At 34.8% G+C, this 19,763-nt stretch overlaps 1 protein-coding gene across 1 annotated transcript in view; it reads left to right on the top strand.

Annotated features, from left to right (window-relative positions):
* Positions 1-19,763, top strand: part of LOC149076543 (uncharacterized) — a 374,649-nt gene that overhangs the window by 273,484 nt on the left and 81,402 nt on the right. Inside the window, exons 5-8 of the mRNA XM_089244125.1 lie at positions 4,252-4,307; positions 4,791-4,976; positions 15,222-15,343; positions 15,458-15,514. Of these exons, the coding sequence (XP_089100251.1) occupies positions 4,252-4,307; positions 4,791-4,976; positions 15,222-15,343; positions 15,458-15,514 (421 nt within the window). The remainder of the gene's footprint in view (positions 1-4,251; positions 4,308-4,790; positions 4,977-15,221; positions 15,344-15,457; positions 15,515-19,763) is intronic.

Genomic DNA, 19,763 nt, shown 5'->3' with positions numbered 1-19,763 from the left:
AAGAAGGGGGCGGTGGAACAAAAAGTTTGGGAAACTATGATCTATATGCGTATGCAAGTGCAGTATAAAATTCACGAAAATTTCCACGTTTTTATAAACATATTATAAATTTTTCTTGACACATATAAAACACAACATACCAGAAAAATGCATTGAGATTTCAATCCATCCGCTTTCGTATTTTTATCAATGTGTAGGTATTCATGGTAAATGTAGGATATCGATAGAGAGAAATCCGAAATCGATCACATACGTAAACTTATCGAACATTTCTATGCTAAATTTTATTTATACATGTGTATACATTTCATTCCCTCGGAATTTCCTCACATGGGTCAATATATTGCTATACATTTTTTTTCCCCTACAAATATTCTTAACATCATAAATCTATATATATATTATATAAATGTTCACAGAAATGGCGTAAAGTGCTTGGAGAATTTCTCTGCGAATTTTGCTACGGACATTTGACTCCTCAGGAGAGATTATATGGCTCGTGAAATATCCGCTCCATAAAATATTTTTGGCTCTTTCTCACAAACGCACACACTCCTCTACGCCATCACCGGGAGGTGATTTTTCCTTAAAGAAGGAGAAATTCCTGGGAAAAACCCCCGTTCGGTCACTATTTCCTGGTCGATTTTATTTTCTCTCTCTCTCTCTCTCTCTCTCTTTACACCTTTATCCAAAAAAGAAAAAAAGGAAAAAAAAAGTGATTTCTTGTAAAGTTTAGTGAGTAGAAGGCAGAGTGATTGGATGCTGCCTTTTTACGTGATTAGATTGAGCTCAATTCAATGGCTCCTGTTCGTAGCATTTTCTTTGAACTTTATTTCACGGAAACAGCCTGTTCCTTTCTTATTTCTTTTCTTTTTGCGAGGGAGAGAAGTCACCTTTATTTTGTGCCTTACAAAAATTGCATCAGGTCCATTCCCGATGTTTATTCCTTGGAAAAATTCCAAAAATTTTAATTTCACATTATTGACATAGAGAATGATTGATGATGTTGATGAACGGTTATAGGCATGATGTACTCATTATTGTGATACATAAGATTGTTCTGAGAAATCTTAACAATGAAACTTATCGTGCATTTGATATTGCACAAGGACATGGTTTGAGTTTCGAATTTATCTTGATAGCCCAGTGATCCTATACACACATACTACATTTCTTAACGGTGAGTTCCTGAAGGCAGATGGATTCTTAACCTATGTGTCGCAGGGGCTGCCGAGATGTGTCGTTTTAATCCAATAACAGCCAGGGCTCTTGAGCTATGGGTCACGTCCGAAACTCAATTCCCAGGGGCTTCTGAGAGGGGTCGCACAAAACCACTTACAGCCCGGTTATGAATGCACTGATTACGCCACTTGTTTCGTAATTTCGAAAAGAAACAAAACAGTTTCATCGTTCACGAAATTGTTTTTGTTGCAGATGTTGGGTAGCAGCTGAAATAGGGTAAGAATCCCTGCTCTAAGGAGACACAACTGAAATGTTAATGCATTTTAAAATCAAAGACCAGTTGCGATCCAGCCAACGAATATAAAAATTAAGATTAACGCGGTCGGGTGTGTAATAATCTTATATTTGGCCGTGATTTTTTAATCGTAATCAGAATGAGTTGTAACTCCTTAGAAATAGAATTAAACATTTTATACCAGCTCTTGATTATTCAAGAGCAACGGAAGACGCCCGCAATCGCAAGAAAATTAGTTTATCCATGTTGCTTTCATTGAAATAATTTTCATTATTATGATGAAATATTTAACCAAAATTACGAATCAAAAACGATCTCATTTATGTTTTTTATTTTAGCAGAATTGTTCTCGAACGTAAGATATCCACGCTTTTTTATTATTATTAATTTTTTCCCATAAGTACATTGTAGTGACCGGTCATAAACGATGCTCCGTGACGTCACGATGTCACGTTTTCCCGTTGTAGCGTTTTTCGCCTTGCGATGGATGGTAACCTAGCAACGGATCGCCAGAGAGTTTTCGAACGTTTTAGTGAGTTGATTGTGTTTCGTCGTAGAGTATGGATGTCGCGTATAACTTGTCCGTGTGTGTAAATAAAATTTTCATGTCTTTAAAAATGAAATTTACATCTTCTCATTGCCGTCGCCTTTAACATCAATAATTTAATATTGATATAATTAAATTTTTCTTCAAAACCAGTCAGTTTATTTATTTTTATACCCCTGTTTCCAACCGGTAGCAGCTATGCATTCAAGATCATCACCTTCAATTAATTCACTCTTCCGCGACTTCCATAACTACTTTCAATTTCTTACATCGCCGTGATCCTTAAGAAATCAGAGCGAGAACAAAGTCTCAAAACACGTTCTCAATGTTCTCTCGTCTAAGAACAGTTAATTTGCACCTTATAGTCCTTCCTCCCCGGAACATTCTTTTATAACACCTTAATTTTCGTTAGGATTTCCCTCTGAACCTTAAATATTCTTATTCGCTCAACTGCACCAAATTGTAATTAATCGTTTCTCGAACATTCCAATGAGTTATTAATCAACCAACCCACCTACCCTTCAGTTCTGTCGGTTCTCGCCCAGACTAATTAACTAAGAAAAGTATGGAACTAGAAAGAAGAGGGGGGCGCGGGTTGTGTGTGGGGAAAAAAATGGTTGAAGGAGCTTTTGCATATTTGCACGAGAGGTTAATAACAATTACTGTAAAACCTCGACAAGAAGTAACAAAAATTTAAAGACGTGATTCTGCGCAGGAGTTTTCTCCAGGAAATCCACATTAACGACCGGAACGGAATTTTTCGCTTTTCTTTGGCTGTAAATATGGTGATGATGTTCTTGGAGCGCATTTTTTTTTAATATTATATTTTACTCGTGTTGTGTTCGTTTCGAGAAATTTCCTTCGATGAAATTTTGTTTGATGAGTTTCATTTTTGGGAACGTGGGGGGGGGAAGCATTTCGGGGTGTCGATATTCCTCGGGGAAAGAATTAACTTTGAAGCTAGTTTTCCCCTTATTTTATTTATTTTTTTCTTTTTGAGTCTCTTCCTCGTTTTCTTTATGGCTGCTAAGGTTTCAGCAGCTGTTCAAGATCACGTTATTGTTATTTTCTTTTCAATTTCACCATATTATAAAAAACATCGTTTCTACCAAGTTATTGTATCCGGTCATTATTCGTACATATTTTTCCGTGTGGCTGTTATGGCTAGAGTGATTACCGATGTTTCTAAGGAATCAAGAAAAGAGGATGTTATTTCACAAGAATTATTGGAAATTCAATATATTAGATTGATCATCCGAAAAATACAGGGTAGGTGAAAAGTCCTGGTCGCATTTAAAAAATTTATAGAAAATCAACTAATTGACACATAAAAAAGGGTGTGATTTGCACCAAAATACTTATCAAGGCAAAAAAAAAAAATTATAGTAAATATTGTAATAAAAATAATAGTTTAAAAATTTACTTATATACAGAATGCCTCTGTACCACAAGAAAACAAGAAATTAACACATGAAAAGCGACAAAAATTTTGCATAATTAATGTTTATTATGTCTGCTTGTGTGTCTCCTTTTATATGTGTCGAGTTTTTATTGTGGTAGTGTGTGAATGACGATCTGTGAGTGAAATTCTTAACTTGCCTTGATAAATACTTTGGTGCAAACCTCACCTTCAATTGGTTGATTTTGTATTAATTTTTAAAATGCGTCCAGGACTTTTCGCTGAACGTATATGCTTGAATATTATGTATAGATGAGCATGTTACGTATAAACATGTAGTGAAATATTTTTGCACATCCTGATGGAATCTATCCAGAAATCATGACCTGCAATGTCTATTATTTTCTGGGGGGCGGTGGGAAGGAATGACCAAACAATCAGCTATTCCTTATGTTGCACGCGCTGAAGGCTTTTCCTACCTTTTTATAGTTTTTTTTTTAAAGAATTCCAGGGCTAGACAAATTTAATTTGCCCGACATAAAGATTTTCACCGGGCATGTGTATATTTCCCATCACATGCCCGTTAGTGGTACATAAAATACTGATTCGAGCAAATAACGTTCTGCAGATTTGTCCAGCCCTGACAGATACCCTACTAGCCTGTAAATGTGAGGAATTAATTTTTCAGTGGTCTATAAACATTATTTGATTTTATTGTTCGGAAGAAGTGTACAGAAGTGTTGCCTTGCCACTATTATAAAAACTAACTCTCCTACATATATTATAGTTTTGTTATTGCGTTTTAGTACAATTTCTACATTGTTTCAGGTGTCTAAGTCCAAGATCCAGGTATTTCTACGAGCCATGCCCGTTTCCAGCACTCGGTAAGAAATTCTTATTTTCTTTTCTAAGTTATTCATTATAATACTTTTGTATTAACAAATTGTTGAAATCAACTTCTTTTCTTGAAAATTTCATTTATTTATTCATTTGCTGCAGATGTCTGTGATATTGCTTTTTCAAGCAATAGACACAAAATCTGTTGAATTAATATATTTTTTGGTGATTTTTTTCTTCGGTCCTAAAATTTAATTACATTCCAGATTTTTTTTTTTTGCGATGATTAACAGTTCAATCGATTATGTCCTTTCTTTCTCTTGCAATTTCATTTAAATTACATTTTACTAATTCGGAATTCAGTAGAACCGAGCGTAAAAATTTATATAAATTGTGTTTCAAAAATGGTACACAAAAAATACTATTTTTTTTAAATCATTCTGGTTATACAAAAAACGAGAAAAAAAATTCAGATCAGTGGTCTGTTAGTTTCTGAGATAGAGCCAAATAATTATAAGTTGTATTTTTAGATCCGCAGTCTTCTCCGGAGCCGTGTTCCGACCACAATAAGAAGAAGGGTGGTTTAGGCCGACTTTTCCGAAGTCTCGGGCCGAAAAAAGATCGAGAGAGATTGTCACCTAGACATGCAAAAAGTGCCAAATGCCAACAGCAACAACATCCGCACCAGTCCTTAAATGTCAAATATTTAGCCGATGGTGAGTGATCAGTTTCGATGTCCCAGTAGTCTCAAATGATATTTCTTCAAGTTTCCATTGTTTCATTTATCGAAGTTTATAAAAATAATAATTATCAAGTTCATCAGTGTAATTTCAAAATTTTTTAATGAATAATATCAGACTCTTTGCACCTATAGCAGCATTGGAATACATATTCATCTCAAACGCCAAAAAAAGAAAATAAATTATCTTTTCATCCCTCCATCAGACCTACGTAGCACCCGTTCTGGCGAAAGTATTGCATTGAAACTCGGTAGGTACGCTATATGGACCATGGAAAAAAGGAAAATTCAATAAAAAGCGTCACTTATTCACTTGGTGGGTCAAAAAAATTGAGCTATCTTTTTTATTGCATAAATCGTTGTCCCGTAGTCTGATTAAGATAGCCTGAAAATTTGGCTGTATTAGCCTGGCTCAATCCTATTTAATCCTGAGTAGTTTTTGAGGAAAAACTACTCAGAGTACATAGGAACTTTAGTTATAATCACCCTGTACATCAACAGGAAATATGAGACTGAGCTACGAGTATCCTCAGTTTAGTACAGCAAAATATGACAACATATTTGAAAAAAAAAAAGCCGAAGTGAAACAACGAAATTGAATGGTGCAAGTTATTCACATTAAATTGTAATCTAAATAATCAACTACAAAAGAATCACTTGCACGAAAATAACAATATAATGTTGATAATATATGATGAAAAACTGAAGTACCTAAGAGATAATAAAATACACCAACTTCAGGCGATAATTTCTTAACTAGAAATAGCTTCTCGAGAATTTTCCGATCCAATCTCTGAGTAGGGCTGTCATCTACACGTGCTAAAATATATATACATCTAGCTGCAAGGCTAAAATATTATACAAAGCCAAATTCTCGCTGCACTCAAATAGTACAGTGGGTACAGATGGGTTAATCAGATGAAGCAAAAAATTCAAATTTTATTGACTCAATCCTATTTAATATCAAATTGAAAATCAAATTTGAAAAAGTTAAATTACTTTTATAAAAAAAAAATTTTTGTGTGAATGGGTCTCAAATACTTTTCTTCATATATGTATTGAACAGCTTTCCTTTATTTTCAAGAAATTTTTATTAAATTATATTGTTGTCATGAAGTTTCACCACGAGTGCTAGGTGTTGATGATTCGAGCTGCCTTAATTCAACACGGCCTTTTTTCTAAGAGCCTTTACAAAGAGCTCTGGCCACTGAAATGTATACTGCTGTATATTTAGAACTGTGAGATACCTTCCAGATTCAATAGTAATGCTATGCGTTTGATACACTAAAACAGCCGCCATAACGAATTCGATCGCCAAATTCGGCATCCGAAAGGTGCACATAATTACAGAAGTTACAAAAAAAGTGCTTAAACAAACTTTAATGAGAAAAATAATTTTAGAATTATTGAATTTTTTTTTCTTAATTGATTACAATTTACAGAATTTCTGAAAAAATAATTGCATTAGTACTGATGGAAATAATTTCATAGTTAACGAAAATTTAAAATTATGAAAAAAATAATTTCAGAATTGTCGGAACAAGTTTCAGATTCGATAAAAGAAATAATCGAATAAAAAGAATGAAAGGAAGTTATTTGAAAACGTATAAAAATTCAAATTTAACGAAAGAAATAAATTGAGTGTAAATAAAAGTGTTCAATAAATTTGGGGAACCCTCTTTGATAACCGATATAGAATACTACGATATAACTTGGTGGCCCGCGGGCTTCGTGGAAAGTTTAATTTGACCCACAATGTCTGAAAGGTTGAAGACACCTGCGTTAAATGATAATTTCAATGATATTTCTAGTGGACCATAGTTTTGTGAGACCTTTTGATTCATGTTAAAAAAAAGGTGTATTAATAATTCTTTAATCTTTAAATTTATCAATAATATTTATTTTTGAAACCGTCAAAGTAGTGGGCATTAAGTTGTTGAAATTCACTCTGCAGAAAAAAGAATCATTGCTATTTCTCAAAAGGCGTATTTCATTTCTAATCAGTATTATCAGTTTCTTCCTGGCGTTTGTATTGAAACTTTTCGGACGATTCCACGTTTTTAATTACTCGAGATTCTGACAAGAATGTCACTGAGATAGAAAAAAGAAGACCAATAAGGTTATAAATAAAGTCATAATTTCTTTTTATTGCTGATGATGGAACAGAAAAATAAAAATAAAAATTCGGAAGTAGTGAAAACATTGTTGGCAAAGGCTGGCAATTTTTCAACTTGATTAGTTGCGCTGTTGTCGCCGCGGGGCCCAGAAACGGCGCTAACATCGAGATATAATCATTGGAAAAAAAACCGAAACTTAAAAATAAAGTCGCAAAATTACGGTAAACGACGATTCAGTGTTCTGTTCTGGCTACTTAGCGCCTTTTTTTCTTTGTTGTAATTCGGGATATAAGCCAAAAGAATGTAATTTTATGGAACTGGAATTGAATTTGGTATATTTCAGTAAATTGTCGAATCGTAATTTTTAATATTCAGAAATTAATCTTTTACCGGCCGAATTGATATTTGATTTGATTTTCTAACTTCTTTTCTGTTATTTCCTCTTCTGAATGAAAATTCATGAAAAAAAAAATTTTCTTGTATGTTTTCTGGACTTGCCCATGTCCATAGAAACAACATTAAAATCAAAACGAAATAAATAAATTTTACTCTTCCTTAAAAACACAGATGATTTAAAAAAGTTAAATTCATGGTATAAGTGCTGAAATTGATGAAATTTTTTTTTTTTAAATTAAGTTTTGAATATCATGCATTCAGGAAAAGAAAATCAAGTGCTTCTATGTAAGAAAAATATTTTTTCTAATTCATAAAACCAGTTGGCGGTTAAAAGATTAAAAAATAAAACAGCCAAGCTCGGTAATGACGACCTCAGTTATAACGTCAATAATTGGCTGCTGGATGGATTCTGTTAATGAGCCTTGCTTATAAGGTCGATGAAAAGCAATCACCTCGGATATGACGACAATTTCGTTTCCCCAAAGGAATTCCTAAGATTAGAGCTGATCACATCCAACGTATGTTCGTCTGTTGTACCATTTACACCTAACGTTGAAAAAAAGATTTATTGCATGTTTGCTCATTGACATGACAGTCTACAACATACAACTATAACAGTCCACAACAACATACTATACGAATAAATTTCCGTGTATTTTGCCCTTCCCGATTATTTTTTTTATAAAAATATCCCTTTTTTTTCAATGTAGTTTGTTTTAATTCTTAATCTTCACTGGAATCAGAAATGAAATAATTTGCATAATTTCTAAATCGTGTTATGATGTATATGGCTGTACATATTCATCTCACTTTTTGACAACCTTTCTCCCCCCGTGAAATACATTTTAGCAGACTTGCTGTATTTCATGGTTTTTCTCGCCAAGAGTTATTTATAAAGACTATGTAGTGATTTTATCGGCATTTGGCAACACGTTTGGTGAGAATCGGCGATGTCCTGTATAATTATCACAGTATCCTGTATTTTTGCTCGGTCAAATTGATCACCCTATTCATAAAGAAACAAAAACTTCATGCATGGTACTTAATTTGCCTCTGATTATATTTTTTGTCAAAAAAGTAAAACTTCAATCTCGGTTATAACGACAAAATTTTCTGTAATCCTAGATGCCGCTATAAACGAGTTTGACTGTATACATTGCAGCAGATGTGATAAATCCGGCTATAATACATAATCGCCGACCATTTTAGCAAGTTTGATAAATTTCCCTGAATTTATCACTTTTACTGGCGATTATGCATAGCGTCGTTGGTAATGTCGATAAGAACTAAAAACTCATCTTTTACTGGTGATCATGCATAATACCTAAACGTCGTTGGTAAACATGATAAATCATCACATTTGCAGATTATTATGCATAATCACCATTTTGTATTGGTAAATATGATAAATCGGTCCCATTGTCGTGTTAGATTTATTATCTATATGACCGTACTCTTGAGCCGAAATTCTAACCAAGTATACTTAGCTCTGATTTAAATAGTTTTACCAAACATCCCCTAAGTAACTCTTATAAATAATTCCTGTTTGACGAATTCTGAAATCAAATCGTGACATAGCGAACTCTAATTTCACAAATTTTGGTACCGTATCCCGATATAATGAACTCTCACTTAACAAATTATTTGAAATTACGAATTTTTACAAGTTTCTCTGTGAGTATACAATCAGACCCCAATAAAACAAACTTCATTTTACCGAATTTTACAACCTCACCCCGATGTAATTGTCTCCTATTGACGACTTCTACAAATTGACTTCGATACAACGAACTCTCATTTAACAAATTTTACGACCGTACCCCCTATGCAATTCTCAGTTAACAAATTTCATGATCGTACCCAATATATTATGAACTCCCATTTGAAAAATTCTTCGGTTTGACGATTTTTTACAAGTTCCCATTCGCGCAGGGACAGGAACCGAAGAAAAAAAGCAAGTTAAATCATGAAATTCGTTTCATAGGAATTGGTTATATCGTTGAAAAGAGAAGGTAGTAGTTATCGTTATATCGTTGTCCGACTACATTTATCAAATATACTACCGAGACTCATTTGGGAATTTTTTCATACTCATCGAATTCACCAATTACACCAGGCTATTATGTTTAATCACGGTAAAAGTGTTTTTAGCATTTATCACATTTACTAACGACGCTTCTGTATTTTCCATAATCACCGGTAAAAGTGATAAATCTATCGAATTACGAGACGATTGACGATTATGCATAATATGGTTAGTTATGCATAATAACCCATTTATAACCCGTAACATAAATATATTTTTTTTAAAAGTACATTTAATTCACACGTTAGCCTTGTTCGTACAAATTTATTGTTTTGTATACTTCTGGCAACCCTTGGATCGTATCATTTCTCTCTCTCCACGGGTGTTTTAATCATGGTGGCGCCAAAATACATCTTTTTCTTCTACTTGCTCAGTCGCGTAAATTCAAACCACATGTTGGCGAGACAAAATTTGTAGAGAAATGTGTCCTTAGATGTTTCATCTCCAACTTCAGAGATAGACGACAAAAAATAAAAATAAATAATAATAATAATAATGTTTTTTCTCTCTGTTAAAAGATGGGACGACTAATTACTTCGGGTCCTTTTGAACTTAGATGACGCGATAGCAGAACACTCTTTATTATTTCTTTTTTTTTCCTTCTTTATGTGAAACTAACCAAAGTCACATGTTTCTGTGTTTTTTTTAAATGTTCCCACCTGTGGGATATCATTTCGTAGTTTTTTCCCATGTTTCTTGGAATAAAAAGTAATGAGATTTATTTTTATTGCAGTCAATTCGAGATGAGCGAAACTCAGATAACTCGAATATCTGTTTAAGTCGAAGTTTTCACGCGGCCTCAGAACGTTTTGCATATTTTAGCGTTAATATTTTTTCTTTACTCGATGTTTTCTTCCTATAAGTCGAAGTTTTCGAAAAATTTTTGAAAAATAGCAATATGAAATTTAGCATTTAACAATAAATAGAATTTAGCATTTAACAATAAATAGAATTTAGCATTTAACAATAAATAGAATTTAGCATTTAACAATAAATAGAATTTAGCATTTAACAATAAATAGAATTTAGCATTTAACAATAAATAGAATTTAGCATTTAACAATAAATAGAATTTAGCATTTAACAATAAATAGAATTTAGCATTTAACAATAAATAGAATTTAGCATTTAACAATAAATAGAATTTAGCATTTAACAATAAATAGAATTTAGCATTTAACAATAAATAGAATTTAGCATTTAACAATAAATAGAATTTAGCATTTAACAATAAATAGAATTTAGCATTTAACAATAAATAGAATTTAGCATTTAACAATAAATAGAATTTAGCATTTAACAATAAATAGAATTTAGCATTTAGCACTTAGCAACAGAATTTAGCATTTAGCACTTAGCAACAGAATTTAGCATTTAGCACTTAGCAACAGAATTTAGCATTTAGCACTTAGCAACAGAATTTAGCATTTAGCACTTAGCAACAGAATTTAGCATTTAGCACTTAGCAACAGAATTTAGCATTTAGCACTTAGCAACAGAATTTATCATGCATATTGCAGAATTTAGCAAATTCATTTGTCCGCTAGCAAAAAGTGAATGACTTTCTCACGGCAGGACAAAAAAGAGAGACGATCAAAAATCACTGCATTTTTGGCAGCAAATAATTTTGTATAAACTTTATTTATAATTCATTTCATTTATACGAGTCCATTACATGATACAGAAATACAGAGAGCGTATATGTACGTCTAGTTATATTTCTAAATATTTTCATTCAATAATCGAATATGATTAAATTACCATTATTTTGAATATCATTAAGCCTTTTCGAATTTCTCCAATAGTTTGACATGTTTTACCAATACGATATTCGTAAAAGCGCTGTTATTTCAATAGATTTTTCTTTTCCCCTCTCTGAAATCGAAATTTCCGATAAGTCGAACTAACGATAAATCGATGTTTTTCGCCGGCCGCGGCATATTCGTGTTATCGAGATTTGACTGTAGTTCATTATTTCATGTGTGAGTATAAGTTTCATTGAGGGAACTGGAAGTTTCTTTCTGTGAGAATTCGTTAACTGTGAGCACAGATTAATAATTATCGAAGTTATAGTTGATACAAGGTTCGTTTACATGGGAAATGGAAAAATCCTGTTTAAAACCGAGTTCAAGGATTGTCGTTAAAACCCGTTTACACGAACCAGCATTTCAACCTTCCTCTACTGAAGTCGTCAGAGGTTCGCACTCGCAAAGGATTATGGGAAAGGACGTCACAACCCTCAAAGATCCGCAAGAAAGAAGGGAAAATGGCTGCTCCCCGATTTTTTCCCCTACGAAAGAAAACAAGTCGTCAAGGGGGTTGCGAGAACTTCCAATGCTACCGCAATATTGCGCATGTAAACAGGGCTTAACAAATTTTTTCTATGATTTACAAACTTTGCACTGAATTTAGTAAAAATAAAATCAGAAATAAGGATTTCCGATATAGATTATACATTCTTAACCCATGGCCCGCAGGTCAAGTGTGGCTCTCGTAGTTATTTGACGTGGCCCGCGACCTTAAACCAAATTTTGTAAAAAGATGAACTAAGCGGTACATTTACAGACCACTTAAGATACCTGCGGTGAAGTTCCACATCATTTAAGTAACCCACGGCACAGTTTCAAATCACTTGAGTGATACGCGGCACAGTTTCAGAGTACTTGAGTTGCCCTAGGTGCAGTTCCACATCGCCTAAGTAACCCGAAGCACATTCCCAGATCACTTAAGTGACCCGCGACATATTTTGAAATCACTTAAGCACTGGCATGGTATTTGCAGATCACTTAAGTGGCACGCGGCAGAGTTTCAGAGCACTTGCACTGCCCCGGTGCCTTTCCAGATTACTTAACTGGCTTGCAGCACATTTATAGGTCAGTTGAGTGACCCGCGACGCGTTTTTAAATGAACCACACAAAAAAGAAGCTCGCCGGCAATCCCACGATCTCACGATCAATGAGCTTATATCGCAAAAGCGACAGAGCCTGGGCGTGTTCGTTTCTATACTATACTATACAAAGAAGCTCAGTCCAGGGTAGGCGTGGATCTAGCTAGGGTGATATTGCACTGACGATACAGCATGCAGAATACAGAATGAATCGAGCACGTCCAGACTCTATCGCTATTGCAATTTAAGCACAATGGTCATAGGACCTTGGACGTGCCGGGAAAACCAACTGGTGTGTCAGCCAGGTGAAGCCAGCCCAGGGCGCTCCTCGCCAACTCTCTCTCTCTCCACCCTGTCTCCATTCCCAACCCAACAATAGCCCAGCATCGCCGCCCGGCACCACCAAGACGTTCTCGTCCCCAACCCTAACTAAACATCCTCAGCCAAGTCCATGGGCGGAGATACGGGGGGGGGGGGCGTATCTCCGCCCATCAAAGGTGGAGTCGACTGATCTAATGTATATATGTATATGTGAATTGACATCATCATCATCGTGCCCCCCCCAGCAATAATGACCTTGCCCCCCCCCCAGACTTCCAAGTCTATCTCCGCCTATGGCCAAGTCCCACACCAAGTGTGCAGGTTCGTTCGTTGAATGTACTCGCTTCGGCGTTATATATACTAAAAGAAGATACTAAAGAAGAAGCTGAAGATGTCAGCTTCCGCTCCGTTAGTAGCTGAATATGTCTGTCTCTGCTCCATTCGCAGCTGAGGATGTTTGCCTTCGCTCAGGCACGGATCTAGAGGGTGAGGTGATGGTTGATAAGAAAGATTACTCCCCCCCCCCCAAGTGCCTCCAAATTTTCCCAAAAACGGGAAAATTTGTTTGTCCCGTAAAATACGGGATAATCCAATGAACATATAAATTCCTCCCTGCGACACATCGTCCTGGATCTGCCCCTGTCATGGGCTGAAAAATGGTTAAGAATCACTGGTATTATTACAGGGAGCAGGAAAATTATTTAGCATTGAAATCGAACGACAGATGGCAGCACCACAACATGCTTTCAAGCGTCTACTATATTGTTTCGCTTTCATTCTCTGTTGTCATTTTCTCGGCGACATTCAGTGGAATTAATTATGTCATTACATTTTTCCTCCCTAAATATTGAATTTCATTCAATTATTATTATTATTGTGGACCTGTTTGGAGATCCAAATCAGTTTTTCCGAATTTGTACGTAGGTTTTTCTCGATCGGTATCGGGAAATCTGCTATAGAGGAGTTACTCATCATTCGAGACCGGAAGTTTAGGCATAAAAAAATTGTAAAAATAGCAGGGGCGTAGCCAGAAATTTCGTTCGGGGGGGGGACCACTTTCATTTCGGGGGGGGGGAGGACCAAAGTGACAGAACAATGGATTTGGCCATCTTTTTCCCTTATTTCGGTCATTTTCTCACATTTCGGGGGGGACCAGACCCCTAAGTCCCCCCCCCCTGGCTACGCCCTTGAAAAATAGGCAGGCAAAAAAGGTACTAAACAATATATTGTAATTAGTGTTGAAAAAAGAAAAAAGAAGTAAAAACTGAGATATGAAGAGTCCGAAAAATGACTAAAAAATTTACTCCGCCTGTGTTTTCATATTAGTTTATAATAACTGCATTATTAGCCAAGCCAAGTTGATATTACCATGCCAAATAGAAGTAACGGTGAGCTTTCAAGCTTAGGTCGGAGTCGATTTTTTTCGATTAGATACGTAATTAACTAACGTGCAAAATAATGTTAGCTAAAATAAAAGAACGATAATTATAATAATTATGTTTGAATTAAAATCTGCTCTTACAAACTCTATGCGAATTTGATGGTATGTTGATTGCTATCTGTAAACTATGTACAGCAACGATGAAAAGTCTTTGTCACTTTTATGCCTGACAATACCAAGTTTCTTCAGATGCCTATCTCTCACAGCATTAACGGCTTTGCGTTTAATGGGGCTGGCGAGAGGCTTTCTCATAAGAACTAGTGCTAAAAATTGAAAGTTTTATAAAGTGCAATTCCTTTCAGGTTCTCGAAGCCTAAAATATACGAGTATTACAAAATATGGCGTCTAAGATTCAAGCACAAACATAAAACAATGTTGGAATAGGGTCATTTACGGCAGGAAAAACTCAGAAAAGGCACTTTTACAAAAAAAAGTTCATTTATAGCATTTTGCCTGAGCTTCCGAGCTGTAATGATCATCAAAACTATCATTCGATGCAAATTGAAAGTAGATCAAAACAGTATTTTTAATGCAAGAAGTCTGAGAAATTTAAATTTTTGATTGCTGTCGGGAGAGAAATGTACGGACTTTCATGGCCTTACGTGCTACGCCTTTGATGAGAATGGGGGGAGCGGGAGGGAGAGAGACGATGACTGTATAGAAATTATAATAATGACAACGTCACTCAAATAATTGAACAATTCTGTCCCCGACGAGATCGGCAAGCTCTCGCTGAAACATGAATGACGCAGCGAATTCCTTGAAGAATAATGTAACCTTGAATAATATTAACATACTGAATTTTTTTAGTAAATAAAGTTGAAGAATTTTATTTACTATTATAAAAAATTATAAAATATAAATGTTTTATAATCTCGTTCCTCATTTAACACAGCGAAATTCGGATATTCAAAACATATCGATATTGTGACGTTTGAGGGAAATTTATCGACTCTTATTATTATTTTTTTTAGGTTCCCGATTGCAAATAGGTGATGGTATAAACAATAGTCCAGGGTCTGAGGACGAACAAGTCAGAATATTACTACAATTAGTGAGAGACGGTTTCCTATCGATGGACGATGCAATGCACAGGGTGAGTTCTCTTTCAAAATCATATGTACTACTTATGTATCGTGTGTTTTCTTCAAATTAATGTTATTTTGATGAGTAATAATTTTTTTCAAAACACAATTTTTTTCCTCTTTAGGTGCAGCATAAAGAAGTGGACAAAATTTATAGTGTTAAAGGACGTGATAAAAACGAGGTAAGTTAAGGTTGTCTTATCTTTTGTGTGTTTTTTCGTTACGATTAGGTTGGATATTTTCTAATTGATCCAAAACTTCCTTTGTACATAAAAATTTCTAATAAATATAGCTTTAAGAGTGCAAAATCTTTTTTTTCAGTTCTTCGTAGTAGAGTAAAATTTGCTCCGAGACGCATTTCAATTCTGCATTTGAATGTTCTCGTCAATTCATTGGACGAGAATTGAAATTAAAAATAATTATTAGATACAATTTCATTTGCAATCGTTTTAAGCATGCCAATTTCACTTTTGCATGAATATCCACACAGCCACTCTTTCGCGCAACTTGTGTTCTTGTATTCTGGGAATTTCGACAGCGATCATGGTCAAAGCGTGTAAAAATTGGTTAGGGAAAAAAAATATATATGTGTACACGCACAACTGTAAGTTTAAAAGTGAAAAAAAATTCTCCAATAAAAAAATCAAAAATAATTGTGAAAAGGAGAAAGAATTTTCTAAAACGTAGGGGGAACGCTTGAAATGACATCAAAAAGGAGGAGACGTCCTCTTAATAGTTTAAAACTGGTAACCCTAGTTACAGTTCCTGTTTCGAGTCGAATAGGAGTGGAAATAAATTTCTGCGACTCGTGAATGGTGCTGCCATCTAGTGAACATCATTGAGTTTTAGATTCCTCACTTTACCATCGGGATTTTGTTCTGCTGCCATCTACCGCACAGTGTATCAACTATTATTAGACATTTCCGTCTGAACGTCAGCATTGATAGCGAGATTTTTTCACAGGATGTTTGTCATCAATGTTCTAATAAACATATTTAATGAAAAGAAATATAACATGAATAAATATAAAAGAACTTAGAAACAAATAAGTTTTCCAACAACAAAAGTTGTTGTTGCGAAGTACCAAGCATTGAGAGAAATTGATTGATAATTCTAAGTAATAGCTGATTATTATTAATTTATTATGGTAATCATTAAGTTAGTGTTATTAAAAATGAATAAGAAATAGTCTTTTTTTTTTTTTTTTTTTTGATCAGAAATTTTGGATCAAAAGAAAACAAAATATTTTTGGCAGAGGAAAGTAATTCTTTTTTTCTTTTTGTTTTTTAAATACAGTAAAACCTGTCTTCAACGGAATCGCAGGGGATCGAGATTTTTTTTTCCGTTGAACACAGGTTCAATTGACATAATGTTTAAAATTATGCAACGATCTCTTATGTAATTGAAGTACAGAGTATAATAAAAATAAATCCCTTCAAAATAAACTAATTAATTAATATTTCGGTTCTCACATCATTTGTATGAAACTTCACCCCACATTCGTTTTCATCCGCGAAATGACTACACATTTACGTTCTTTTTTTGACTTTCTCTGAAATTTTCAATGACGGTGTCAATATCTGTCGTGTCAGGTTCAGTTTGTACATTGTCGTTTATATTCATGGAATCCTCAGCACCAGGGCCGTAATTAGGATTTTTGTTGGGGAAGGGGGGGGGGCAACATGATTTTTCTGCCACGACCACTAAAATTCAATGATTTTCCCCCGTAAGAGTTTTGTCACTTCCTAAATTTTGATTTTGCCGCCCGAGTGATTTCCCCCCCCCCCCCCCCGTGACTTTTCAAAAACCAAAGCATCAAGTACGGTAATGGTTTTTACGAATCTAAGGGTTAGTGAATTAGAACTCGCATTGGCAAGCAGTCATTGCATTAAAAATTTCGATAGATGAGCTAATATTTTGTATTATCCTTTGGTCAATTGGCAGTGAAACAGTCGAAGTGTTTGCTTGAAATTTTCCGTTAAAGGGTGCAATTTTCGTTTTAATTTCCGCGTTAGACAGGTTCCGTTTAATCCAGGATTTTTAATGTGTATTTTGGTATTGAAATCACGGAACCACGATTTTTTTCGGTTAAAGACAGGTTTCTGCTTAATACAGGTTCCGTTGAAGACAGGTTTTACTGTAATACTCAAGTGAATATTCCAAACATCAAATTCTTATCGATTACAGAAATAAAATTACATTTTGAAAAGGTATAAAAATTCAACCGTTATTTCAATTGTCAGAATGGAAAAATTCGTATACAAGGTTGAATTATTTTTTATAGGTCGTAATTTTATGTGTATTTTTGTATTATACAGTGGGTTGCATGGCTAACATTTCGCACCGCATTTTACTGGCGAACCGTTGATCCCAAAAGCATGCTTTCAATTGAAAAAGTATCAATATAAATGAGGGATTATTGCATTAACGGATATTGCACTGTGAAACATGGAATTTCGTTTGTGTGGATCACATCGTGTGGATCTCACAGATCCACACGTTATCTGGATACTTTTTCTAATTGAAAGTATGCCGCTAGGATAAATAGTTCACCAGTAAACTATGGTGCCTGATGTTAGCTATGCTCCCTGTAAAGTCACCCTAATGAGTCATGCGAGAATCTTCTATTTGTACATATAGAAACCCAGCTAAATAAATTAAACAAGTACTTTCAACTTCCTGCGCATCTGTACGCCGAAATAGGGTGCGGTAGCTCAGGTCGGTAAGATACGCGCCTAAAGTACTAAAGGATGTTTAGAGGTGTCGCGATTTCGATACCCGATTTGTTTTTGACAGAAATTTTCCTGACACAGGGGTACAACCGAAAAGGCGATATGACCACAGAAAAATATTGCTACCACAGAGAGTCCCCCATCAAGCGGTTAACTCACCAAATTCTCAATTAGTGTAAAAAAAAAAAAAAGCTGCCCTTTGGATTCCCGGTCTAATTAGCCCTAGTGTGCAGAAAATCACTGTGGTGAGACAAAAATAATCAAATGACTACTAAAATGTAAGGAAGACAATATAGTGACGCTTCAGCTAACAAACGCCTCGACTTACGAATATTTTGGCTTTTTTTTCGATATTTTTTCCTAACACACTTTTAATGTTTCGAGGTTTCATGAACCATTCAATTCTGATTAAAAAAAAAAAACATTTTCATGACTTATAGACGTATTAGTTCCACTTGTGACAGAAACATTATGTTTAAATGACTGCACAAATATACAGTCGACGCTCGATTTTACAAACCTCCAATTTACGAACACTTTTTTTTTTTTACTAATTGGTCCTCTGTCCCGTACAGCATGCCGTAGAGCTGATTTTAAACTTCGGTCTATTTTACAAACTTCGTTTCAATTCCGTTTTTTTCCCCATTTTTGGTTCTTTTATTCTTCCAGCTTCTACAAAAGTAAACTTCAATTCGGACGTTATACGTGTCTTAAGAATCAATTACCAACATACAGGTATTTTGCGAACCCATGCCAAGAAGGAGTGTTTGATTGTTGGTGGGGGTAACCATGAAATGAAGATGCGTTAACAACGTAATTCACTCTTTGTGTATTATGATTGGATATAAACTGGTGGTTTCAGAAATGGTATGACACATTAGGTTACTGATAGGCGTATCGAAGTGGGAGGTCGATCGAACTCTATTTCAGCCAATAGACCACATGCACCTCGTCTGTATTCCTCTGCTGAACTTCTAGCGAATCGGTACATTTTGGAATGTGCGTGTCCATGGTGTGAACCTGACATAAATTTTATTTCTCGGTAATGCTTGTTATGTCTAGTTCTGCCATCTGCCATGAATTTTTCTAACTATGAGAGAAGTATAATGATTCAAAATTTTAGCGTTCTAGGCCTGTTGCTTTCTGTGGCGAGACTTTTTAACGGGGAGATTGGCTCGCATTCGCTCTATTTATTTTATTTATTATTTTGTTTATTTCGGCCAACGTTCGTCTACTTTTCTTTTCGTAATGTCAACAAAACGAAAAATGATGATACAAAGATTTTGCTTGACAGAGGATGAAAAAAATTGTTTTGGAAGAAATTAATCTCTCTGCTAACTTTGACAAAGACAGAAATTGTCAAGAAGTGTGCGTTTCAAAAAGTTAAATTGAGTTATCTAAACAAAGATCAGCAAAACATCGTTTCTACCCCAAGTAGTTTCAGCAGCGTTCCACAGTCGTGAAAATATTTCGGAAAAGTGAGATTCACTTGAAATGCTGCTATCCTACATCACGTCCACGGAATCGTATATTTACCAAAATGTTGCGAATAGGCAAACAAACGTGATTTTTATGGAAATCATCAATAAAAGTGAATGACCAATTCATTTTTTTTAATTTCAATTTTTTTCATCGTCTCTCCCGAAGTTACGATTTTACAAACTAATTATCTATTAATCCATACCCCAAACCAAGTCCG

Source organism: Pholcus phalangioides, unplaced genomic scaffold, assembly GCF_987345545.1.
Source record: "Pholcus phalangioides strain wild (caught in Gottingen) unplaced genomic scaffold, Ppha-v1.0 ptg000015l_1, whole genome shotgun sequence".
Taxonomy (NCBI): Eukaryota; Metazoa; Arthropoda; class Arachnida; order Araneae; family Pholcidae; genus Pholcus; species Pholcus phalangioides.
The sequence above is the reverse complement of the archived record's forward strand: the minus strand, read 5'-3'. Positions and strand labels throughout refer to the sequence as shown.